Genomic DNA, 26,761 nt, shown 5'->3' with positions numbered 1-26,761 from the left:
TCATTTTCCTTACTTGTAAAAGGGATATGCAGTGTTCACTTCACAGGGTTGTTAGGAGGCTTAAATGAAATAACATTATGTAAAGGACTTTATAGACTTTGAAGTACTGCCTAAATGTTAATTAGTATGATTGTTATTTTTGTTCCCTATTTGTGGTGAGACACGAATCCCGGTTCTGCCACTTTTGACCTATATCACCTTGGGTAACTGCCTTCTCCTCTCTAAGCCTCAGTTTCATTGTTTGTAAAATGAGAGAGGTTGGAATAGAGGTTTGCCAAGGTTCGTTACTGACTGAGGTCCCATAGACCTATGAGCCTGTGATGGAAAGTGTAATAGCCTTATTTATTCCTGGGTTAGGGCTTGTTACTGTTTAGGGCTGACTCTGTCAATCATTATCCAGCTAGGGTTATCCCTCCAGAGGTGGAGCTGGAAGGAGCAGAGCAAGTGAAAAGGAAGTACTCTGGCCTTTGTATCCCAGTAGACAGGAGCTTAGATAACCCATTTGAAACATGCCCCTTTGTGATTTGGCTTAGGCCATGCCCATTCAAGGTGTGCTTTTTTTTTTTTTTTGCTCTGCCTTCACCTCTGTTCACATTGCCCAAGCTGCTTTAGGTACGTGAAGCTTCTGTACACACACAGACACGTATGACCTCCAGGCTTTGAGGATGACTCTTTTCTCTTGGGAAGCTGGGCTGCTCCCTTTGGGTGTTACTATGGTGTTAGGAGGAACAGCCTTGTACAAATTTAAGAAGAGCCAGAGCAGAACCGTGAGCTCCGCAGCAGTGCTCTGTCACTTGGCTTTGCTTTGCTTATGGGGAGCCTATTGCTTTTCCAGTTTATCAGTCTTTTGGGGTTGGACTCTCTTCTCCTTGGCATGTTGCATCTCTTTGGCTTACTCAACCAGTCAAGAAATGTTACCTGTGGATGGGAGAGCTGTGTTGATCACAGGTAAGTGGGGGAAGACCAATGTAGTTCTGGCTAAGGGCAAAACCAGATATGGCCTCAACTATAAATCATAGATCATAGATTGAGACTGAAATTGAGAAGAGATCTTAGAAGCTATCTAGTCTTAACTCTTCATTTAACAGATGGAGAAACTGAAGCACAGAAGTTAAGTGATTTTTCTTATAAAAAGAAGAACAATCTTGACATAAATCAAATTCAAACTCTGTTTAGAATGTTTTTCCTTGTGGAGCTGTCCCTTGCTATTTTTGGTAAATTGTGTGTGTGTGTGTGTGTGTGTGTGTGTGTGTGTGTGTGTGTGTGTGTGTGATATGAATCCATTGACTATCTTTTGTGAATATGTGATGATGTTTGTAATCCTTTACCATCTTTATTCTACCCACAAAAGGTACAGATGTCCCTCTGGGTACAGATATGATTAATACTTTAGTGATGTATATCAGCAAGTTGGGACTGATTATTCATCATGTTTGAGACATGAGCAGTTTCTGAATATTTCCATATGTTTATTTACTCACTTGCATACTGGGCTATGTCTTAAAACTATTTGAAGATACCTACTTCCACTGGAAGTTTTTAAATTTGATCATTTCCAATGAATTAACTCCTTGCCCTTTCTCAGGATTTTCTATTTTACTTCATCCTTGAACTTGAATGAGAATTGTATACATTGCTTGTTAAAGCTAGAGTGGGGTTACCAGCTTTTTCATTCTTCTGTGTTTTTCAGCTGCAATTCTGGGGCCAGATTAAATTCCTTTGAGTTGTAAAACTGGTTGGTTTGGTTGTAAATTTGAGCCTGGATAGTACCTTAATTAGGATTACCACTACTTAGGATCACTGTATTTAGCAAAAGACTAAGTAAGACCTGAGAAGTAACCACATCAGTAATAGCTTAGGTTTCTCTTCTTATAGGTCATCAATAGGCTAAATAAGGGAAGAATGGGATTAGGATAGAGGAAGTTTAGGGCTCTTTGACAATTAACTAGTTTATACTGGAGTTACTTTTATTTTAATCCAATTACGAAATCCTTGCCATTAAAATAAGTAAAACCACATTAGCCTTAGCAGGAGCCATCAAAAATGAACTTGAATGAAGTTGGCATCAAACTCAATGTTCCCCTCAAAGAGGAAAATTCAGCTGATTTTAAAAAAAAATCTCCATGAATGTTTTACTTCCTATGAAACAAATGGTCCTTGAGTATTTTTCCACTTTTCATCTGGATACTTGTGGATTGCACATGCTCAGTGTACTTATCTATCGAGCAGAATGGGGACAATGATCTCAAAGGCTCAGTCTTCAGTGGGAAATAGGGTTAAAACTATCCCCCCAAGTACAACAGTTCAACTTTAGTTCTACACCTTTCAGTTCTTCCCCCAGATGCTTAAAAGTAATAGAGAGGTATTGGAGAAGAACAAATGCAATTAGGTCTGTGACATGCTGGCAAATCAGTTCCTAGAGACTGTATTTTGAACTTAACAAATGCCAGTATTAATCAGTAGCATAGTTGTGAATTTAGCTATTAGATATTACAGGAAATTAATTTTAAATCAAATCATAGAGTTGTAGGTATAGAGCTAGACAGGACCATAGAGGTTATCTAATCCAATCATCTCATTTTTCAAATGAGAAAATTGAGGGACAGAGGGTATGACTTGCTCAATGTTACACAAAGAGTAAGTGATAAAACTGGGATTTGAACCCAGGTCCTCTGACTTAAAATACAATAAGCTTCCCACAAAATAGGCTATAGTAGAATATTAGAGCCCATAGGGATGCTATAATTCAACTCTTTTATCATTCAAGCCAACAGTGAAATAACTTAGAACTTGTATGTTTTAGAGAACTAATGTCCTCCCTTTCAGTGCCCACTTGGGCCAGGGATGTGGTCTAAAGCTTCATTCCTTTTCCTGGTTCTTATACATTTTTTTTATTTGTTTTTAAATTTTTATTTATTTGGAATTTTTGAATTTTTTGAATTATTTGAATTAAGAAATAAAACAAGCATTTTCATAACATAGAATAGAAAAAAGGTGATTGTACATGAAACTTCATAGAATAGAAACTGCACAGAACTATGTAAAACCATTCTATACATACTTCTATTTGTCAGAAATCTGGATACAGATAGTGTCTTCCTTCATATGTCCTTTGTAGTTAATTTGGGTATTCATAATAGTCAAAATGACTTAGTCACTCAGAGTTGTTCTTAAAACAATTGTTGTTACTGTATATAGTGTTCTCTTGGTTCTGCTCATTTCACGCATCATTATTTCATGCAAGTCTATCCATGTTTTCCCACAATCATAGGGCTCATCATTTCTTATAGCACAGTAGTATTCCAGCACAATCATATGCCACAACTTGTTTAGCCATTCCCTAATTGACAGACATCCCTGTAATTTCCAGTTCTTGGCCACCACAAAGATAGCTCCTATAAATATTTTATAAAATATAGTTTATTTTCTTTTTTCCCTAATCATCTTGGGAAACATGCATAATATGGGTCAAAGGATATAGGAAGTTTAATAACTCTTTCGGCATAATTCTAGATTGCTCTCCAAAATGGTTGGATCAGTTCACAGTTTCACCAACAATGAATTAATGTCCCAATTTTTCCACATCCCCTCCAACATTTGTCACTTTCCACTTCAATCATTTTAGCCAATTTGATATATATAAAATGATATCTGAACGTTGATTTGATTGGCATTTCTCTAATCAATAATGATTCAGAGCATTTTTTAATATGACTACAAATTTTTTCATTTCTTCATTGGAAAGCTGCCTGTTCATATTCTTTGACCATTTATTAATCAGGGAATGACTCATATTTTTATAGATTTGACAATGTTCTTTATGTATTTGAGATATAAGACCTTTATCTGAGAATCTGTCTATAAATTCCCTCCCCCCTAATTTTCTGCTTTCCTTTTGATCTTGGCTACATTTGTTTTATTTGTACAAAAACTTTTACATTTAATGTAATAAAAATTATCCATTTTACACTTCACGCTGCTCTCTATCTCTTGTTCATTCACAAATTGCTCACCCGCGCATGTCTGATAGGCAATATATTTCATGTTCTTCAAATTTTCCTGCAATATCTCTCTTTACATCTAGGTCATGTATCCATTTTGATCTTATTTTTATAAATGGTGTAAAATATTGGTGTATGCCTGATTTCTGCCAGACTGCTCTCCAGTTTTCTCAACAATTTTAACCAAATAATGAATATCATATATCTTTTTATGATCACTTAGTGGATACCCTGCTGACACTCTGGGTTCATCAAATCACAGAATCTCAGAGCTGAAGGAAACCTTAGAAAACATCGTTCCAACAGTGTTTGAACAGAACTTCACTCTAAGATACCCCTAAGACATCCAGCTTCTGCCTGAATTCCCCAAGGGAACCCACTACCTCCCATAGCTCATTCTATTTTTATACAACTATTAATTGTTAAGAAGTTTTCCTTTTTCAGGCCTAAATACATCTCTTTTCAACTTCTCCCCATTGTGCCTAGTTTTATCCTCTCAGTTCAAGCAGAACAAATCTATTGTAGTTATTTTTCTACTACTTGAATATATACAGCTATCATGGTCCTCCACCTCACATCTCCAAGTCCTCTTTTCTTTAAGCTAAACATCCTGAACACTCCCAACTGATTCTTGTATCAAATGACCTTCAATCTTACATTCTTTTCTATTTGTCAATGTCTTTCCTTAAATGTGGCAGTCAGAATAGAATACGGTGCTCCTGACATGGTCTAACTGGACAAAACAGTGGAACAATCACCTCTCTTGTTTGGAGCAGCATGCCTCTCTAAACACCATCTAAATGACATTAGGGGTGTTTTTTTGGTTATTAAGTCATATTGTCAAATCATACTGACCCTAGGTTGTGACAACAAACCCACATCTTTTTCACACTAATTGTTGTCTAACCATGCCCTCCTCCAACTTGTACTTGATAAGGTCATTTTTGGAACTCAAGTATAGGGCTTCATATTAAATTTTATCTTTTTAGATCTGGCCTATTTTCTAGTTTTTTGTCATCTTTTTGGTTCCTAACTCTATCATCTGCTGTGTTAGCTGTTTTTCCCTACTTCATGTCATTCAGGTTTGCCAAATACATCATTTATTACCTCATCAAAATCATTGATAAAAATATTGACTAGCATAGGGCCAAGGACAGATTTCTAATTGCACTAAAGGCCTACCTCCAAGTTGACATGGCCCCATTCTTTGGGTCTGATAATTCAACCAGTTCTGAATCTATATGACTGAACTATCATCTGTTCCTCATATTTTTTGTCCACAAGTCTATTTGCTAAAAATCTAGGTACAATGGCAATATGATAGTATTCCCCTGATCTTAGCAGTCTCTTGTAACTCTATCAAAAAAAAGAGATAAGAGGGCAGCTAGGTGGTGTAGTGGATAGAGCACTGGCCCTGGAATCAGAAGGACCTGAGTTCAAATCCAGCCTCAGACACATAACGCTCACTAGCTGTGTGACCCTGGGCAAGTCATTTAACCCCAATTGCCTCACAAAAAAAAAAGGAGGTAAGGTGAATCTGGCCTGACCTATTCTTGGTGAAACCATGATGGTTCATAGTTTTCCTTTCTGAATGCTCATAGACTACTCTTTCTAGGATTTTGCTAGAAACAGAAATCAAGTCCATTGGTTTATTTACTTCAGATTATTGTCCTTTTTATGAACATTGGGGAATTTGACCTTTTCCAATCTATTGGCACCTTTCTCATTCTTTGTGATCTTTTAGCAAGTACTGACATTGTCTCAACAATCATTTTCAGTTGCCCAGTCTTTCAGTGGCCTTGGGTATAAGGCACTCATCCAGGCTTCTTTACTTGAATGCATTGTGGGCATCAAGGTGTCCTAATCATCTCTTTTTTTCAATCTTGGGTTTCAAGATGGGTGTTTTAAAACCATTTAAATTCAATTGATTCCAATTTAAGGATTATTCTCCATAGCAAAGCAAATAGAAACAAGGAAATGATTGAGCAGATCTTTTGTCTTTCAGTCACCTGCTATTATTTTGCCATTTACCAAGAGAAGGGGTCCTATTCCCTTCTTTGATTTTACCCAGAGCTTACCAAGCCCTATGGTGCACTGGTAAATGGAATGGTCAGAGGACCTAGGGTCAAATTTCTGCTCTGCTATTCCTGACTGTGTGGCCTAGAGAAAGTCACTTAACTTCTCTGGGCTTTGGTTAGTTATCTTCAAAATGAGGGGAGTTGGGCTAGATGATCTGTAACCCAGCTTTAAATTGATGATGTATCACAAATCTGTTAGAGTTTCCATGTAGCTGACACTATTTTTGCTGGACTGTGTTACTTTTTTTTTTTACTTATTCTCCACTGACTGCCCTTACATATATCTCCTATCTATGCATTTGCAAGAATTCAAGTTGAATAAATGAATAAAAAAGCATTTATTAAGTGCTTGCTATGTGCCTGCCACTAGATCAAGTGCTAGGGGATATGGGAAACAAGATAGACCCTGCCCTCAAGGAGTTTTCATTTGAACAAGTGCAATAATATACACATAAAGTAATAGTATGTTAGGAGAAGTGTTTTGTATAAGCAAGTCAAAGGGGAATGGTGATTGAAGCCACAGGGCAAATGACATGCCCTTTTCAGGAATGGTGGTATTGATTTGATGACTATTCTCAGAACTAGAGTTGGAAATCAGAGTATATGTGAGGCAGCATGGCTTGGAGATGGTTGAGAAATGGTACAGTGGACCTTAAAGTGGTTAAGATAAGGCAAATGCTCACCAATCAGAACCCAGAGTGTCAGGTTGTCCAGGTTTCTGTTGGAGGTATAAGTAGGAGAGTAGGCAACATGGCAAAGAGTCATCAGGAAGCATTGGATTATTAGTTCACTGTGTTTCCACACTGGTCTCTAGACTCTTGCATTTTCTATGCCATTGCAACCATGTCTGTCTGCATCTTTAGAATTTCACTCTTAAAAATGTCCCACCCTTCCTTGCTGACTTCCTCTGTAGAATTTTAGAACGTGATATCCTACTTATCCTTTCTTTTCATCCTTAGAAATCTTCTCTCCCTAAATGTAGGGGACATTTCATCGATTTATTTATTTATTTTAAATTTAGTATTTTATTTTTCCCCAATTACATGCAAAAACAATTTTCAACATTTGCTTTTAAAACTGAGTTCCAAATTCTCTCCTTCCCTCCCTCCTCCCCCCATTGAGAAGGCAAGCAATTTGGGATAGGTTATTCATGTGTGGTCATGCAAAACATATTTCCATGTTAGTCATGTTATAAAAGAAAACATAGGCCAAAATAAAAACCCAAGAAAAATGAAGAAAGCAACAAAGTATATTTCAATCTGCATTCAGACACCATCAGTTCTTTCTCAGGATGGATAGCATTTTTCATCATAAATCCTTCAGATCCAATGTCTTGGATCATTGTATTGCTGAGAATAGCTAATAGGTGTGAGTTAGTACCTCAGAACTGCTTTAATTTGCATTTCTCTAATCAGTAATGATTTAGAGAATTTTTTCATATGGCCATAGATAGCTTTGATTACTTCATCTGAAAATCGACTGTTCATAGTTTTTGATCATTTGTCAATTGAGGAAGGGCTGTTATTTTTATAATTTATATTTTTATAAATTTGACTCATTTCTCTATATATTTAAGACATGAAGCCTTCATCAGAAAAACTGGCTTTAAAATTTTTTTCACAGTTTCAGTACAATTAATATTTCTTCAATTATTTAGATCTTTTTATTTTTTATGAAGAGTGTTTTGTAGTTGTGTTCATATAGTTCCTGTGTGTGTCTTGGCAAGCAGACTCTCAAGTATTTTATAGTATCTGCAATTGTTTTAAATGGAATTTCTCTTTCTATCTCTTTCTTGCTAAAATTGTTTCTTCTAGTTTGTTTTTTGGTTGTTTTTCTAGGGTTCTCTAAGTTTATCATCATATCATCTGCAAAGAGTGATAGTTTTGTTCCTCGTCTACCTCGTCTATTCTCATTCTTTTAATTTTTTTCTTCTATAGTTAGCATTTTTAATACAATATTGATAATGCTTGCTCTTGGTTTTAGATACTACTTATTATTTTGAGAAAAGCTCCATTTATTCTTATACTTTTTAGTGGTTCTAATAGGAATGGTGTTTTATTTTTTTTTAAAGTTTTTTCTGCATCTAATGATATATAACTTTTGTTATTTTGTTATTAATATGGCAAATTTTGCTTATGTTTTCTCTAATATTAAACTAGCCTTGCATTTCTGGTATAAATCCAGCCTGGTCAAAGTGTATGATCTTTGTGATATATTCCTGTAATTTCCTTGCTAATATTTTATTTAAAATTTATAAATTTATATTTTACAAAAACATTCAAAATCTGCTAATATTGCTTTGACCAACAAGGTTCTTTAAAATTTCAGGCAGCATCAGGAAAGGATAGAAAACCAAATGGGAAACCTCTGTTCCTTATCTGATCATGTGTCTGTTTAAGGAATCCTGAGGGCAGATCTCGTCACTGCCCCTGAGGAGGAACATATGTAGAACTAGGTGTTGCGGTATGAGAGGTTGAGAGGTTGTGACCCCTCGAAGACTGAAGTACATGGGTCATCTGGAATGAATTCACAGACTCAATTATTCTTTAAGCCAAGGTGGCAAAGTTTATTGTTACGCTTTTCAGGGGGCAAGGATTCTTAAAGGATCCTGCAACCTTAGAGAGGTGCAGTTAAAGTTTATATAGGATAAAATACAATAAAACATGTGTTGAATATGCTAACTAGGGGATTCAGGGTGGGATTAGGGAGTGGTTAAGGAGTGGTCAGTTCTTAAAAGTACGTCCACCTCTTCTACCTACTGAGCTGGCATTTTACCCAGAGTTCATTAGGAAAAGCCCACAAGGGGGACCACATGGAGGTGTGGTTTTAGGCCTGCTACGTCACTAAGTCAACTAGAGTTCAGGGTAATTGAGAGTTGTCCAGTCTGCCACCAATCAATGTCTTGTTTGACAAAATAGATGTAGGGAGTATACATATGTCATAAGTCTAGAATACAGTTAATGAGGAGCCCAGGATGTAGATAATGAGGTAGGCGGTAGGATAGTATAGTAGTGGGTAAGAATGTCTTTATGGGGGGCAGCTAGGTGGTGAAGTGGATAGAGCTCCAGCCTTGGAGTCAGGAGGATCTGAGTTCAAATCCAGCCTCAGAGACTTGAGACTAGCTGTGTGACCCTGGGCAAGTCACTTAACCCCAAGTGCCTCACCAAAAAAAAAAAAAAGAATGCCTTTATGACCCAGTGCAAAGCCAGTTTAAACTAATAAATCCTTCAGGTGCCATTTGGAACCGCACCAGGGAGAGAGATAAGGGTCTTGCTGGGGCCAACTCATGAGTAATTGCTAGGCACAGGCCTAGGGCTGGGGAGAAACTGTCAGGCACAGTGTTTCTGAGGCTAGGGGGAAATTGGGGTCCAAGTACAAGCACCCAAGCACCACATCACTAGGGAAGGTCTGCAACGTTGACTTCCAGGTAATGATTTTATATTCATTATTTTGGACCACAGAAATTTATGAAATTGTCAACATACTGAGATTTAGAGGGTTTATAATCTGTAGCAGTGGAAAACTTCCGTAGTAATGAAATCTTAGATATTTTAAAGTGTTAAAAAAAATCCAGAGAAAAATTATTGGAATAGCCAGGGAGAATTCACGTGAGAAGAAGCCAAAAAAAAAGATGTTTTGTCAATACGGAAAGATGGCAATGGAGAGATATCCATGCAGTCCCAATAAAATGAGCAAGGACTTACTGATGGACTCTTGGAGTGCTAGAAGGAAGGGGGCTCCCCTAGAGAGAGCAAAGCTTAAAATAAATACAAGGGAGTCAGCCTTCCCACAGCAAGTAGAAAACTTATTAAATCCATAATCAGGAGATTGAAAATAGAAAGATTTTAAAATAGTGTGGATAAGTTTAGAGGTAATAGAACTATGATGGTAACATAAGGACATGAATCTATTTTGGGGACATTCTTAAATTTTTGAGGGTAGTATCAGGGAGAAAAGCTATGCCATATTCCACAAACTGTCCCCTGGAACTTCTGTTAGAAAAAGAATTTGGAGCTGGTTGTATACTGAGTTCATCCTATTTGGAACCGGATAGGACTTTGTAGCTCATCTGATCCAATCTTTTCATTTTGCAGATGATGAAATCAAGTCCTAGGGAGGTTAAGATAGACTCTCCATGATGATCCATCTATATCTATATCTATCTATATATTCTAAAGACATTCTTGTGCATCTCAGCAATAGTTTTATGGAATGCATTTTGTGGAACAGGTTCTCTGTGTCTCTCTGGTAATTTGGGCTTCATTGAGGCTTGTATGTGACAGGCTGTCCTTCCTCTAGTTATGCACCCTCCTCCAGCCTGGTACCCAGCCCTTTCCTTTTCCTCGAATTTTCTTGAAATTTATAATCTGGAAAATTCCATGCCTCATGCTCTATTTAACCAGGTCTACTAGTGGGTCTCTGGCATCCCTCTGCCCATCCTATTATGAGTGGAGAAGTAGTCAGATGTATCCAAGTGAAACCTCATTCCTCATAAAATTCCTGATCGCTACCTCCTAATCACTGAACTAATCTAAGGAATGATTACCCTGCCCTTACACCCTTACTGAACTGGAAAGGATGACAAGAATATAATATCATTTAAGAGGGTCAGGTTCAGAGGGTAGCTTTTCACATTATTGCCTCCTTTACTCCTGCTGCTGTGACCTAATGTTGATTTTCTCCAAAGCCTGTCATGCTCCCTTGATGACTGGGATTCAGGTTTTATCTTTATCTCTCTGGCTATTGAGATCCAGATATATCCTTTGCCTTGAACTACTGTTCTTTTTGTGTCTCAGGTTAGACCTGGAAACTTCCCTTGTGTGAGTTAAAATGTGCTTTTAGTAAAGGCTTATTATTTTTAGCACTCCCAGTTAGTCTGCCTTTTCTATGAAAACCTCCTAAACTCTCCAAATGCAGTGGATGGGGACAATCTCCTCTCCAGGTCTTTGGTTGAGAAAGAGATTACTGTCTTTCTGTAGCAAAAACCAAAACCAAAACCAAAACCAAAAACCAAACACACACAACAAAAATCAGCAACAACCTGATAATGCTTTTCCTAAGACCTATACTTTTCCTATTTTAAAAAAAGGAAAGAAAGAAGTAAAAAATAAATAAGGAAAGAATAAACAATATAAGAAAAAAGGAAGAAAGAAGGATTGAAGCAAGGAGGAAAGAAAGACAAAGAGGTTAAGAAAGGAAGAAAAGGAGAGAAAAAGATATTTCTGTCCTTTTTGCAGAAGAGACTTTTACATGTTTATCCAACACAAATATTCCCATGACAGATAAATAAAATGAAATGTTATTTCTCTATTTTTACAAGGTGCATAATTGGAGATTTTAGATAGATAGATAGAGAGATAGAGAGATAGATAGATAGAGATATATATTCGACATTGCATATTATTTTCTCCCTTCTAGGCTCTGTAGAACAGGCGACCAACCTAGTGAGTGCATGTGCAGACATATGTTTAAGTTCTTATTTATGTGAAGAAAGATTAGACATATTGATATTTGCCTCAGTTATCCCTGTTAACGAGGAGCAGTTAGTTAAAACTTCCACTTATTCTGGTACAATTATTTAGACGCTTCATCATTTCGTTGATAAGAGCTCAGCCTAAGTTGGGCCCTTCTTTTGGCATCTCCTCCTTCCCTCAGGTAAGACCAAGAATTGCCTTGCATCATGGCAGGGTCCCACCTGGAGTCTGTTTGACTTGGCCCTGCAAGCACATAATGATATTTAACTTTTTTCCTGGGTGAGGAAAGGAGAGGGTGTGTGTGTGTGTGTGTGTGTGTGTGTGTGTGTAATTGGATTGATTTCTCCTCACAATTAATTAGGTCCAAGACAAATTCATTTAAATCTTAATTGAGCCCACTTTGCTGCATCACAATCCTCTAATTCTTCCCTGATTGACTCTATATCTTGCTTCTTTCAGGGGCTATTGCAAACCTTCTCCTCTAGCCTCTTAGTGTCTCCCTCCTTGCCTATCAGCAGATGACCTCTCTTAAATACTGAGAAAATTGAGGCCATTTTTAGGGAGCTTCCTCATCTCTACTTTTCACTTGGAGCTATAACTAGAGTAGAACTTGGGTGGATAGTTTAGAAGGGGCTAACAGGATCAATATAGGTCCAAATTCCTCTCCTTCCTGTCCCTTCCACTGTGGTAGCAGCAGTAATGGTTACACTCTAATGTAATTACTTCTCCTTTAGCATTGTAGAAACTTCATAGCATCCTGATTCTTCCTCTCACCTGTAGTCAATACTCTATTTTTCTTTAGGCATAAAAATGTCTGGTTTTGGCTTTGACCATACCTCAAAAGCCACTTTACATATTTAATCATCCACTTAATTAGAGCACAGGGCATGGAATTTTCTAGATTGAAAGCTTACTCCAGTCTCAGAGGAAGAGTTGATTCTTTTCCTAAGTCAAGGTGAACCCATCTATTTGCTTAATTCTGTTACTTTCAGGAGCTTGTTCCACTAATCATTCCCTTTTTCCCCGTCATGGATTTCTTCCTATCTACTGGCCCCTTCACTGCTGCCCACAAATATGCCCAGTTAAACCAGTTCTTAAAACAAAAAACTTTTTACTTGACCCTCTCATACATTCAGGCAATTGCCTTCCTGCCAAATATCCCATAATCCTAGAAAGAATAATGGAAATTTTCTGTTCCCACTTTCATACTACCCATTTATTTCCCAAACCCTTGAAAATAGCTTTTGGTTCCACTATTCTACTGAAACTCTACTGAAACAAAGAAATGATCTTTCTTTTTCTTTTGGTGAGGAAATCAAGGTTAAGTGACTTGCCCGCAGTCACACAGCTAGTGAGCATCATGGGCCGGAGGCCGCATTTGAACTCAGATCCTCCTGACTCCAGGGCTGGTGCTCTCCGCTGTGCCACCTAGCTGCCCCAACAAAGAAATGATCTTAATGGAAAACACAGCCTTTTCTCAGTCCTAAACATCCTTGATCACTGTAGCCTTTGACATTGTCTTCTCTGCCTTGCCCAGATCATCTTTACTCCTTTGGTTTCTATGATGCTGCTCCTGATTCTCCTCCTACCTCTCTGCTTGTTAGTTTCCTTTCCTGGTCTGTCATCCATCCGCCATCTCTTAAGCATAGGTATCCTCTAAGACTCTGGTCTGGACCCTCTTTTCTCTTAACACACTTGCTCTTGGTGACTTTATCTGTACCCATGGAATCAATGATTCCTGCATCTGATTCCCAAGTCTATTTATCTAGCTCTATCCTTCCATCTGAATTCCAATCCCATTTTGCTAAATGCCAATCTACAGCTTCACCTGGATGTCTTATTGATATCTTAAATGTAACAGGTCCAAGATAGAACTTACTATCTTCTCTTTCTTTCTTCAAGTCCCACCCTGTCAAAACTTCCCTATTTCTGTAGGGACATCCTCCCAAGTCATCCTTGACTCTTCCTCAGTCTCCTTATGCCCATATCCAATAAGTTGGCAAGTACCATCAACTTTATGGGAGTAGCAGCCATGCTCATCCAGGCCCTTATCACTTCTCACTAGTATTTGTCTCCCTGCTTCCAGTCTCTCACCTCTTTGATCTAAGCCAATCCAGACTGCCAAAATGATCTTCCTAAGTCATAGGGAAGTCTGACCATATTATTCCTCTGTTAAACAAACAAACCAACAAACCACAGTTTGATCTCTAGAATAAAATGCTAACTTCTTAACTCTCTGCAATCTGGTTTTAGCCTCCCTTTTGTGTTACTCCTCTTACAACCCATGTACTTCAGTGAAATGGGCCCACTAGCTGTCCTCTCTCCATATCTTTGCGCAGGCTTCCTTTATATCTGGAATGCATTGTCTCTCCATCTCTGCCTTTCCAAATCATTTTTTTTTATACCTGAAGGCTTGTAACCTCCTCCATTAAGCCTTCTTCTATCCCCACTTCCTCTTATTTCCCCAGTTTTTGTGTCTTTCTTCTTAAATAAACTTGTATTTATTTATCCTTATACATGTATCTCCCTCATAGAATTTAAGCTCTGTGAGGGCGAGGACTACTTTTCTTTCTATCCTCAGTGACTAACATAGTGCTCTGTAGAGAATCACAGACTACTGGGAGTTGGAAGACATCTCACCTCTTCTGACCTGCACCTGAATAAGAATCCTCTTTTCTACCACCCACCACAAATGGCCATTCAGCTTTTGCTTGAAAATTTCTGCTGATGAGGAGGCTATTTCCTCCAGAGGCAGCCCATTCCCCATTTGAATGCTCTGTTAGGAAGTTTACCCTAACATTCAGCTAAGATGTTCTCCTCTGCCTCTTCTATTCTTCACTCTTATTTATGCCTTCTGAGATCAAACAGAAATTTAATTCTTCTGAATAATGGACCTTCTGATGCTTACAGATGGCTCTCGAATCTCTCCTAACAATCAAATATTTGACCTCTTATGGCCATCTTTGTTACCCTGTTTTGTATGATCATCTTATACATACCCTTATGGTAGGCATTTAATTAATGTTTGTTGAACTGAACTAAACTATGATGGAGGAGAAGACATCCTTTTTGCAATTTCATAGTCAGCCAGACTCACAAAAACATCAGTTTAGATCTGGAAGGTAATTTTAGAATCACTGAGTCCAGTGGGCAGCTAGGTAGTGCAGTGGATAGAGCCTTGAAGTCAGGAAGACCTGAGTTCAAATCTGGCCTCAGACACTTGACACTTACTAGCTGTGTGACCCTGGGCAAGTCACTTAACCCTGATTATCTTACCAAAAAGCAAAAAAAAAAAAGAAAAAAGAAAAATAGAATCACTGAGTCCCCACTATCTCATTTTACAGAACAGGGTACTGATTCCCAGAAAAGGGAATTGACTTACTCAAGGCAAGTCAAGGGAGTAAGAACCAGGATTTGAACCCAGGTCCTCTGACTCTAAAATCAGTGCTCTGTCCATGGCACCAAGTGTCTGCAGCCTTCAGTACCTCTCTCCATACTTTCCCCTTAATAAGAAATAGTTATTCACTACAGCCTCTCTTCTGTTGGAGCCAGCTAGAGCCTTCTTAGGTCTGGGCTTGTAAATTTCTCCTGAGGAGATGAAAGGAGAGAGGAAGGTAAAATATAAGGAGCCTGCTGGCAGAATTCCTGAAAAAGCTGAGAGCTGAACTTCTAATAGACACCTTGCTTGGAAGCATCATTGGGAAGACTGAGCATAGGTGTGATAGAAGGGTGATACAGGAGGGATGCAGTGCACCTTTCCAGAGAAGAAGAAGTAGGGAGATAAGAGGCAAGCAAGAGTAGGAGGAAAAGATGGAGGAAGAGAAAGAGAATGAAGAAATGAATGAGAGGGGAAAAGAAGAGGCAGAAGAAGGTTTTGTGAAGGAGGAAGTGAACTTAGGGGCAGCGTGACATAAGGGAGAGTGCCAGACCTGGAGTCAGAAAGACTTGGCTCTGCATCCCACCTCAGGTGCTCTCCCAGGTGCTCTGGCTAGGTTATCTAAGGGGGTGGGGAACCTGTGGCCTCAAGGCCACCTGTGGCTGTCTAGATCCTTGGGTGTGGCCTTTTAACTGAGTCCAAGATTTACAGAACAAATCCTTTTATTAAGGGGCTTTGTTCAGTGAAGTTTGGATTCAGTCAAAGGGCCACACTTGAGGCCCTTAGAGGGCCACATGTGTCCTTGAGGCTGCAGGTTCCCCACTCCTGATCTAATCTCTCGGAATCTAGTTTTCTCACTTGTAAAATGAAGATAATAACAACATCGTACAGGGTTATTTGGAGAATCAAATAAGATAATGTGTATAAAGTACTTCACAAATCTCAAAGCTCTCTCTATATGTGAACTACTATTTTTAGCTGGTCATTGAAAGTTGGGACTGGAAGAGATTGTCTCTCCCCGGCTCTTGAAGTCATTGAGATCAATACCATATGTTACAGAGTACAAATGGACCATTTAAGGTTAAAACAAAATCTTTTGCCAGTTGGGATTTTCTTTTATCCTCAGCAGTTCTCAGCAGTTACTGAGCATTCCCCAACCTGCTTCCAGGAAGCAGTCCAAAAGGCAGGCAGTGTGTAGTGAGATTCATAAGTTACCAGTGCTAGTGAACACTCCATCTGGGGCTACTTCCCAACTCCCACTAAGATTGGTAGGCTAGTTCTCTCCTAGAGCATGGCTGACTGTTACTCCTCTCAGTGTAGTTGTTTTTTTCAGGTAGCCCTAAGGGCCTATCATGAGCCCCTTGCTGTGTGCTCCCCATTATCAGTCAACCAATTGAACTCCATTGTCTTTTAGAAAAGGGATTTAATGAGAATGTATAGCAAGAACAATAGTACACAAACATCAGATTGGAGGTATACCCTCCCCTTGAATACCAATAGTTTCCTGAGCAGAGTAACTCAGACTTGAAGTACAATGGTAGTGAGGCACACATGAAGAGAACATATGTAGTCAAAGGGGTGTCTCCCCATTTCTGACCTTCGAAGTCCTTTTCTCCATCATAGAGTCTTCATGAAGGTCCTCGTACTCTTTCATCAGGGTCATGATCCTAGAAGCTCTCCCATCTTCAGGGTACTTTCTTTTTGCATCCATCTGTAGATGCTTTTGCTGCTCTCAAGTATCACTGTTCCAGTGCCATTGCCACTGCCACCGGTTGCCAATGGGACTTGTGATGGAGCCTCTAGATCTCTCAAGATCACATGGTTGCTTCTCGTATATGTCCACCTTGAGGGTGATACTGTGGTATCTCTTGACCACTACAGACCCTGCAACTGATGCCATTTCAGTTCTTGGTGTCAGTCAGAACTCTGATGGGGCTTCTGAATGTCTGAAACTGACAAAGTCACTTGGCTATTCCTATTTCTAAATACTCACATAAAACCAAGGGAAAAAAAGCACAAAAGAAAGAGAGGTGTGTGTGCTTATGGGCATACTATGGCTAGGTAGGATATAGGGGACCTGCTCTTACCTCCATCTGTTCTGCCTCCTTGAAGTTCCCAGAAAAGAGAATGAGAGATGAGTAGCTCACACCTTTTGTAAGTACAAGAAATTGGTTCCCACTTGGCAACTCCCAAGTCATTAATTCTTCTGGCTCTGCTGCCAATTAGTCAGCCAAAAGACATTTATTAAGTGTTTACTATGGCACTGTGTTAAGTGCTGGGGATACAAAGAAAGGAAAAAGACAGGTACCTGTTCTCAAGGAGTTTACAGTTTAATGGGGAAAACAATATGCAAATAACTATGTACCAATAAGCTATATACAAGATACATTGGAAATAACCAACAGATGGAAGGCATTAGATTTAAGAGGGATCAAGAAAAGCTTCCTATAGTTAAGAGGATTTAAGCTAGGGAAGGCAAGAGGCAGAGATGAGAAGGGAGAACATCCCAAGCATGGGGGACAGTCAGTGAAAATGCCTGGAATCTGGAAATGGAGTTACTTCTTTGAGAAATGGCAAGTAAACCAGTGTCACTGGGTGGCAGAGTATGTGGAAGGGCAGAAGGTAAAAAGCCTGGAAAGGTAGTGTAGGACCAAGTTAAAAAGGGCTTTGAACAACAAACAAGATTTTCTATATGGAGTCTATTGAGTAGAAAGGTGTCATGTTCAGACTTGTACTTTAGGATGATTACTTTGACAGCTAAGTGTAGGATAGACTGGAGTAGGGAGGGACTTATGGAAGGTTGACAAAGGCTATTGCAATAATCCATGCCTGAAGTGCTCTACCAGGGTAGAGGCAGTGTCAGAGGAGAGAAGAGAGTGTATATGAGCAAGTTATGAATGTAAAAACGACAGGCTTGGCAACAGATTAGATATGGGCAATGAGAGAGAGAGAAAGAGAATGAAGAGTCAAGGATGACATCTAGGTTGCAAGCCTAGGGAACTGGTAGGATGATGGTGCCCATAGGTCATAGATGTAGAACCGGAAGGAACCTCTGAGACCAAATAGTTCCTCTGTTTCCCCCATTATAGACAAGAAAATTGAGGCCCAAGGAAGTTAACACAACAAGGACAAGGCATGTCAGTTGACACAAAATATTATCATTTTGCTTTGAAATAAAAATGTTCATCCTTCTACCACTATTTACTTGTCTTATGGGTAGAAAAATGCACTGTATTAATTGAATACAGAGTGGTCTGTCAAAGACTTTTTAATAGTACAAGCACCTTAGCCACACATGTCCAAAAGTGATTCATTCCCTCCAACCCCTCTACCATATTTCCATGTGGTTGATTGGACTGGAACCAGACTGGGAATATTTGTGCATGCTTCCAAGATTGGGCCCTCATTGACCAGTCCCTTCATTACACCGTCGTAGGGATACAAAAGCAAAAGGATGAGACACAACCAAATACTATGTCCTGTCTAACCATTCCACAAGAGGGAGCTAGGTGGTGAATTGGATAGAATCCTAGACTTGGAGTCAGGAAGACCTGAATTAGAATCCTACTTCTGAGCTGTTTGACCTTGGGCAAGTCAACATGAAGCAAAGATGAAGAGCCACCATGCTTAGCCTAATGGTAAGGTAGTATCCATGGATACTACAGAAATCAGGAAGTATACCAATCGTGCATTTGGTTTCAAAGGACCTGAATTTCACCTTTGCTACTTACTGCTGTGTGATCTTGGGCAAATCACTCCCCTCTCTGCCTCCTCTGTAAAATGGCGGGATTGGCCAGCAGGCATGTAAGGCATCTCTGAGGTCCCTTCTAGCTCAGAAACCTATGATCTGAGGATTTGCGTGATAGTGCTATACATGTTTTCGTATGTCTGTCTGTGTTGCTGAGACCCTTCCCTGCAAATACGCAATCACTCAAAAGAGAGCAGCTAAACTATTCATGAAGGAAAACCAGTGGATCAAGAGTACCTACTGTTCAAATAGTGAAAGTGGATGGATAGAGCTTGTTGATTGCAACACATGGCTTAGATGGACATGTAACATGGACAATGAATTGTGCCCAGGAATGAACAGGAAGAAGAGAATGGACTGGATTGTCTTTGAGAAAATGCATAATTCGGAGCAGCTAGGTGGCGCAGTGGGTAGAGGATCGGCCCTGAAGTCAGGAGGACCTGAGTTCAAATTTGGCCTCAGACCAACCACTTGACATTTACTAGCTATGTGACCCTGGGCAAGTCACTTAACCCCAATTGCCTTAAAAAAAAAAAGAAAACCCATAATTCTTTTTAAAAACTCCAAGTTTCTCCCAGAAACCAAGTCCCATTTTTTTAACACCAATATTCTTTAGGCATTTTCTTATAGTTATAAAGCATAGAAAATTCTAGTCTTCAAAAAACTGAAATTAAGAAAAGGAAAACGGGGACTAGCCAAAGAAGGGAAGGTTAAGGGAGTAAGTGCCTACTAATTTATCAAGTGCTTACTATATGTCAAGCACTGTGTTAAGCCCTTTTCAAATATTATCTCATTTGATCTATGCAACAACTCTGTGAGATAGGTATTATTATCATCTCCATATTACAGTTGAGGAAACTGAGGCAGACCTCTAGAGGTTAAGTGACTTCCCCAGGGTCAGACAGCTAGTACTTATCTGAATCTAGATTTGAAATCAAATCTTCTTGATTCCAGGCTCCATGCTCTGTCTACTTTGATCAGGCTGTAATAGATTACAGATGGGGAATTATATAAACTACATGATATAAAGGACATTGTCATATGGAGGTTGATGGGTAAGGGTTGGGTGGGAAGGGAAAGATGGGCTAGTTCAGGAGTGAGAACCAGGAATAACTTATAGACAGTCAGGTGTACTTCAGTGTTGTCTGTACAGTGTCAAGGGAACTTTAGGAAATCCTCCAGGACATTCAGAAGACCTCCCTACAAACTTTACAGAAGGACATAGACAATGATTACACAAGATGGACTGCAATTCGCATTACTGGAGGATTATCTGTATGGATAAAATCATGGCATTATTGGAGTATGCAGAAAAGGATATCCAACAAATACCTTATTAATACCTGTCATATGCCAGGCTCTGTCCTAGGGATACCAACGCAAAAATAAAATAGTTCCTGCCCTCATGGAGCTCATATTTTTTTCCTCATCTATAATATAAATAATAATAACCAGATAACCAATAATTCACAAGACTGACTTGAAGCTCAGATGAATATGTATGTAAAGCACTTTGTAAACTGTAAAGCACTGTATACGTTATTATGATTATAAAGATGAGATCGATTGGATTAAGGAGCATCTGAAACCATCCATTCCCATCCTTGCCTTTTACAGGAAACTAAGGCCTGGGGAAGTTCACACTGGAAGGACCAGGTATATCAATTGAGGCACAAATTATAATTTTACTTTGAAAGAACATTTTCATCTTCTTATCTTTATTTTCTTTGCCTTGTGGATAGAAAAAAAGCAATTCTTCAATTGCTTTAAGGTATTTAAGGTATTCTTAAATTCTAGTCCTTCTATTGTGACGTAAATTCTATTATAACATAACTATGTCTAAGGTCCATATGTCCATACAAATAGTAAACATTAGAGGCAAGATTTGAACCCAGGTCTTTTGACTCCACAGCCCTCATTCTTTCTACTGTTACCATGTGGTTCCCTTGGAGCCTTGTCCTTTAGGGCAGGAAAAACCAAAGGGCTATATACTTTGACTCAGAGCATGAAGGCAGGAGTTTTGCTATACCAGGGGAGAGAAGAATTGTAGATACTGAGGGCATTCTCCTGTCAAGTTCCCAGTATCCTGAAGAAAAATGAATTTTTAAAAGCACCACAATATTTATTAAGCTCTTATTATATGCAGAGTGTTGGAGATTAAAACACAAAAGTGAAGGCAGTCCCTGCTATTAGAGGAAGGCAACACATGTAGGAAAGTGGTGGCCAAGGAAGGGATTTTGGTTTGGGAAGTTATGGGGATGGTGAATGGAGCCATAGGAAAGGTGATGGACATACCTTTCTGGTGGCAAGGGCAGTAATGATTTGATTATGGTTCTAGAACTGGAAAGAAAGAGAACGGGGAGTGGAAGTACAGGGCCGTTGATGAGAAGGTGGCTGGGTTGTATGGTGAAGTATGGTGGGGGTATCCACAGCATATAACACAAAGTGCTCACCTGAAATGGGGTAGGAAAGGAAAGAAGAAGAGAGGGAGGGAACTCTAAAGTTGGAAGGGGTTAACTCATCTAGATCGTTGTCTCTGGTTCCACAATGTACCTGACAGGTGACTAGGCTGTAAGATCAAACATGATCATTGAATGCAGGTAACAAGCAGCTACCAGGACAATAGAAGGTTATTTTGAGTCAATCAACCTGCTGTTAGAACATTTAAGATACTGAAAATGTTAGTTCTTGAAGTGAAACTCTTCCAGGGGGATTGAAGCCTGTTCTGTCTCTGGATAGTACCAGACGGAGTGACCCAGACACTTATAGAGACAGAATGTTAGGGCTGGAAGGGACTTTAGAGCTTTGATGGGAAATTATAGTATAATGTAATATAGATTTATGGTCAGAGAGCCTGTGTTCAAAGCTTTGCTCTATCCCTTACTTGTTATGTGGTCTTGGGCAAATCACTTTACCCCCTCCATTTATTCTTTTATTTATTTACTTATTTGTTTGTTTGTTTGTTCGTTTTTCGTTTTCAACATTCACTTCCACAAGATTTTGAGTTCCAAATTTTCTCCCCATCTCATCCCTCCCCTCATCCCAAGATGGCATGCATTCTATATACCCCTTCCCCTAATCTGTCCTCCGTTTTATCTCATCCCCCCTTCTCTTATCCCCTTCCCCTTCTATTTTCTTGTAGGGCAGTATAGATTTCTATACCTGAATTTCTTATTTCCCAGTTGCATGTGAAAACAATTTTTTAAACATGTGTTTTTAAAACTTTGAGTTCCAAATTTTCCCCCTTCCTCCCTCCCCACCCACCCTCATTGAAAAGGCAAGCAACTCAATACAGGTTATACATGTATAGTCATGCAAAACACTTCTATAGTAGTCATATGAAAAACTAAGTATATTTCACTTCATCCTATCCTGTCTCCCATTTATTCTATTCTCTCTTTTGACTCTGTCCCTCCTCAGAAGTGTTTGCTTTTGATTACCCCCTTTCCCAATCCTCCCTCCCCTCTATCATCACTCTGCTCTCTTGTCCCCTTTCCAACATTTTCCTGTAGAGTTAGATAGATTTCCATACTAAATTGAGTGTGTGTTATTCGAGGCTTAAGCCAAATCCAATGAGAATAAGATTCACTCATTCCCTCTCACCTTTCCCCGTTTCCCCTCCACTGTAAAAGCCCTTTCTTGTCCATTTTATGTGAGATAATCTACCTCTCCCTTTTTCCTTCTCCTAGTATAATCCACTCTCACCCCTTAATTTTATTCTCCAGATATCACCCCTTCATATTCAACTCACCCTGTGCCCTCTATCTATCTATCTATTCATAGACACACACACACACACACACACACACATATATAATTTTACTCTCCAACTACCCTAATACTGACAAAGGTCTTAGGAGTTACAAACATCATCTTTCCATGCAGGAATGTAAACAATTCAATCTTAATAAGTCTCTTATGATTTCTCTTTCTTGTTTACCTCTTCATGTTTCACTTGAGTCTTGTATTTGAAAGTCAAATTTTCTATTCAGCTCTGGTCTTTTCATCAAGAATGCTTGAAAGTCCCCTATTTCACTGAATGACCATTTTTTTTTTCCTCTAAAGGATTATACTCAGTTTTGCTGGGTAGGTGATTCTTGGTTATAATCCTATCTCCTTTGCCGTCCAGAATATCATATTCCATGCCCTACAATCCCTTAATGTAGAAGCCGCTAAATCTTTTGTTATCCTGATTGTGTTTCCACAGTACTTGAATTGTTTCTTTCTGGCTGCTTGCAATATTTTCTCAACCTGGGAGCTCTAGAATTTGGCTACAATATTCCTAGGAATTTTCCTTTGGGGATCTCTTTCAGGAGGTGATCAGTGGATTCTTTCCATTTCTATTTTGCCCTCTGGTTCTAAAATATCAGGTCAGTTTTCCTTGATAATTTCTTGAAAGATGATATCTAGGCTCTTTTTTTGATCACGGCTTTTAGATAGTCCAATAATTTTTAAATTCTCTCTCTTGTATCTATTTTCCAGGTCAGTTGTTTTTCCAATGAGATGTTTCACATTCTCTTCTTTTTTTTCATTCTTTTGGATTTATTTTACAGTATCTTGATTTTTCATAAAGTCACTAGCTTCCAATTGCTCCATTCTAAATTTTAAGGAAGTATTTTTCTTCAGTAATCTTTTGGACTTCCTTTTCCATTTGGCCAATTTTGCTTTTTAGGGCATTCTTCTCCTCATTGGCTTTTTGGAACTCTTTTGCCCTTTGGTTTAGGCTATTTTTTAAGGTGGTATTTTCTTCAGTATTTTTTTGGGTCTTTTTCAGCAGGGCTGTTGACTTGTTTTTCATGATTTTCTTGCATCACTCTCAGTTTTTCTTCTACTTCTCTTACTTGCTTCTCAAAATCCTTTTTGAGCTCTTCCATAGGCTGGGACCAATTCATGTTTTTCTTGGAGGCTTTGGATGTAGGAGCTTTGACTTTGTTGTCTTCTTCTGGTTGTATATTTTGATCTTCTTTGTCACCAAAGTAAGATTCTGTGGTCTGACTCTTTGTGCTGCTTGTTCATGATCTCCGCAAATTACTTGAGTTATAAACTTCTTATTAAGGCAGGGGTCTGCTTCCAATGTGGAGAATGTACTGTCCCAAGCTTCAGGAGTTTTGTGTAACTGTTTTCAGAGATACTTCTAGGGACCTGCAAATTTTCAGTTCTTCCAAGGTGCTATGATCAAAGGATGAGGTGTTTACTCCTTTCCTGGCCTGTGCTTTGGTCTATGAGTGACCACAAGCACTCTTTTCTGTCTTGGAACTATGAGGAGGATTTTCTCTTTACCTCCACTACAAGCTCCACCATGCCAGAGCTCCTCCTTGCCCCAATACCACCACCCAGATCCAAGCATGGGCAAAGCAAGAGAATCCTGTACCAGCAGAGAGATCCCTGCACTCTCCCTCTTATCAACTACTCCATTCCCCCTCAGTCTGTGGGACAGAAGCTCTGGAAGCAGCTGTAGCCCCAGGCTGAGCTCCAGGACTAGGTCTGGGACCTAGCCTCTCTCTCTCAGCACAGACACAGACTTTTCCCACTGACCTTCTAAGTTGTCTTTGCGTTACTGAGTTGAGAAGTCTGGAAACCACCGCAGCTGTCCATGATTCAGTCCTCTGAGGCCTGCTCCAGGTTTGCTGAGGCCAGTGTGCCCATGCTGAACTGCCCTCCTCTCCTCACCCAGCAGGATATACCTTTCTGATCAACCATCCAGGTTGTCTTGGGCTGTAAATTTGTTTCACTCTGTCTTTTTGTGGGTTCTGCTGCTTAAGAATTTGTTTAGAGCCATTTTTTATAGGTATTTGGAGGGGTTTGGGAAAGAGCTCAAGCAAGTCACTGCTTTTGCTCCACCAGCTTGGCTCTGCCCCCCCCCCCATTTATTCTGTAAAATACTAGAGATATTACTAGTACTAGAGGGTCAGCTAACCTTAAGGTCCCTTTTAGCTCTAAATAGATGACCATGTGGTCCATCGCCCCTTGCTCTTACAGATGAAGCAAGTAAGACCCAGGAAGGGAAAATAACTTGCTGAATTTTGCAATTGGAAGCCCATATTTCCCCCATTATACTAGTCAGTCATTACAGTATTTTGTGCCTTTAAAAATTAAATAAGGCTGCCAAATCTTGGACTCCACATCCCTATCCCAGTTTTCCAAAGAACTAGTACTTAGAAGTATGTGGTTTCAAATTACAGGGTGATTTGGGGGGATACTCCTCCATCACCTCAGCTAGGCCAGGGCTGGACTGGGCAGAATTTGGCTGTGGAGCAAGCTGCAGAAGTAAGAATAATGGGGCTCCTGATTATCCCACAGCAGAGTAATGGGCCAGTGAACTGGGGGAGAGATGCCAGACTGGGTGGAAGAACAGAGAAATGGAAAATCAATATGTTCAGGGAAGATTTTGGAGGCTCACTCAATAGCAGCCAGGAAAGCAGACTAAAGGTCCTTGAATAATTACACCTCTGGCACTGAGTTACTTAGTGAAGATAAATGATAATAGAAAGAGTCAATGTTTATACATACCATCTTAGTAAAAAGAGGTTATAGAAAGAAAACTAGAAGAGGAAAATTTTGTTAATAGTTTCAGAAAGATAATAATAATAATAATAGCAATAGTCATTTTAACCATTGTAGTCATAGCAGCAGAAGCACAGCTAGGAGTTTTTTCACCCAGGGTTTTAGTGACTGGGGTGGGGGGGGGGAGGCAGGGGGTACAAAGGATACTCTGGGCAGGGAGACAACAGCACAGGGGACATTTCCAAACACAGGTGCAATTACTCTAGAAGAAAGGATGACCTATTCCCTCCCCCAAGGTCAGTGAACCTACTCCTGTGCTCTCTTGCAGGACCTGCTCCCCTTTCACTCTTCCTCAAATTGAGGTGAAAAGTACACATGGCAGTCTCTGGACCAATGAATCCATCCTAAAGCATTTATTAGGTGCCTTTTGTATGTCAGGCACTGTGATAGGATCTGAGGATACAAACACAGAATGAAATAAGTGTGTCTCTGAAGGAGCTTACATTTAATAGGGAAAAAAAGTACATACATATACGAATATACCCAGAATAAATATGATAGGGCTTCCCTCCCATCTTGGTGTCCTTGAGGAAAGCTCCAGATACCTCTCTTTAGTTACGTCTTTGGCAAGTAGCAAAGAGGTCTGCACCTAATAATTTAAGAAGTATTGGAATTGGGGCAAGTAATCCAGAGGTTGTAAGTATTCCCACCCCTGAATCCATGTGATTGTGAAATGACCAGACTTGGATGGATGGAATCCTAGAAAAATCCCCTGCTCAGAAGGACACTACTAAAGCAGTTTTATGCTCAGTGACAATGCTTTACATTTACAGGAAGGGCAGTATTAACTTTAAAACCAGCACCTAAACTAACAACTTCCTGGTAAATTGAAGGTGTTCAATAAGATTTTTTTTTTTTATGCTGGAAAGGCATCATATCCCTTTTAACAACTGCAGAAGGGCAAGTCATAAAGAGGTTAAGTAATCTGATAAGGATCAAACAGCTTTTTAGAAGCAGTGATGGGAGGGCACTTTTCAAGAGTAAGCAATTGCTCTAGGAATGGGGAAGTAGTCCAGCCTAACTTACTACTTGTTGCTATCTATTTGCACCAATTTGGTCAGGCAGCCCCTGCTATTACTAGGTCTGGGGCATAGGACAGAGGATGTAAGCTGTTATATATAAGAATAACAATAATAACAACTCATGATTAGATCATACTTTAAGGTTTACAAAGCAGTTCAGGTGAGATAGGGAGTTTGTGGGTGATTCATAAGATAACAAAAATAATCAAGACTATGCATCTACAGTCAAAGGGATGGGAAAATGTAGATAGTGTCAGCTCAGCTTCAGGAATGAGTCAGGAGATTGTATTGTGATGCTTTCCCAGAACTCCTGGCGATTTTGCCAAAAGACAATGCTCCTATCAGGAAGATCACATGCTAGCAGTCACCTTCCAGGTGCCAAGGTGTTTGTGTGTTAAAGAAAAATGCAAAAATGTGTCAGAAAAAAAAGTCGTAGTGACTCGGAGTTGGAAGGAACCTCAGAGCCTGAACATGATTCAGTGGAAAGAATGTTGAATT

The 26,761-nt window shown here is 39.4% G+C and overlaps 1 protein-coding gene across 2 annotated transcripts in view; it reads left to right on the top strand.

Annotated features, from left to right (window-relative positions):
* The first annotated feature begins 472 nt into the window (after positions 1-472).
* HSD17B2 (hydroxysteroid 17-beta dehydrogenase 2) overlaps positions 473-26,761 on the top strand; it is an 82,527-nt gene continuing 56,238 nt past the window's right edge. The window contains exon 1 of one of the 2 annotated variants that reach the window (XM_020992696.2): positions 473-612. In XM_020992696.2, the coding sequence (XP_020848355.1) occupies positions 537-612 (76 nt within the window). In that variant the 5' untranslated portion in view covers positions 473-536. Of the gene's footprint in view, positions 949-26,761 lie in introns of both variants that reach the window. The other variant, XM_020992694.2, reaches the window with a different exon arrangement.

This window comes from Phascolarctos cinereus, unplaced genomic scaffold (assembly GCF_003287225.1).
Source record: "Phascolarctos cinereus isolate Bilbo 61053 unplaced genomic scaffold, phaCin_HiC Scaffold_2;HRSCAF=192, whole genome shotgun sequence".
Lineage (NCBI taxonomy): Eukaryota > Metazoa > Chordata > Mammalia > Diprotodontia > Phascolarctidae > Phascolarctos > Phascolarctos cinereus.
Note: the sequence above shows the minus strand (reverse complement) of the source record. Positions and strands in the feature narration are given on the sequence as shown.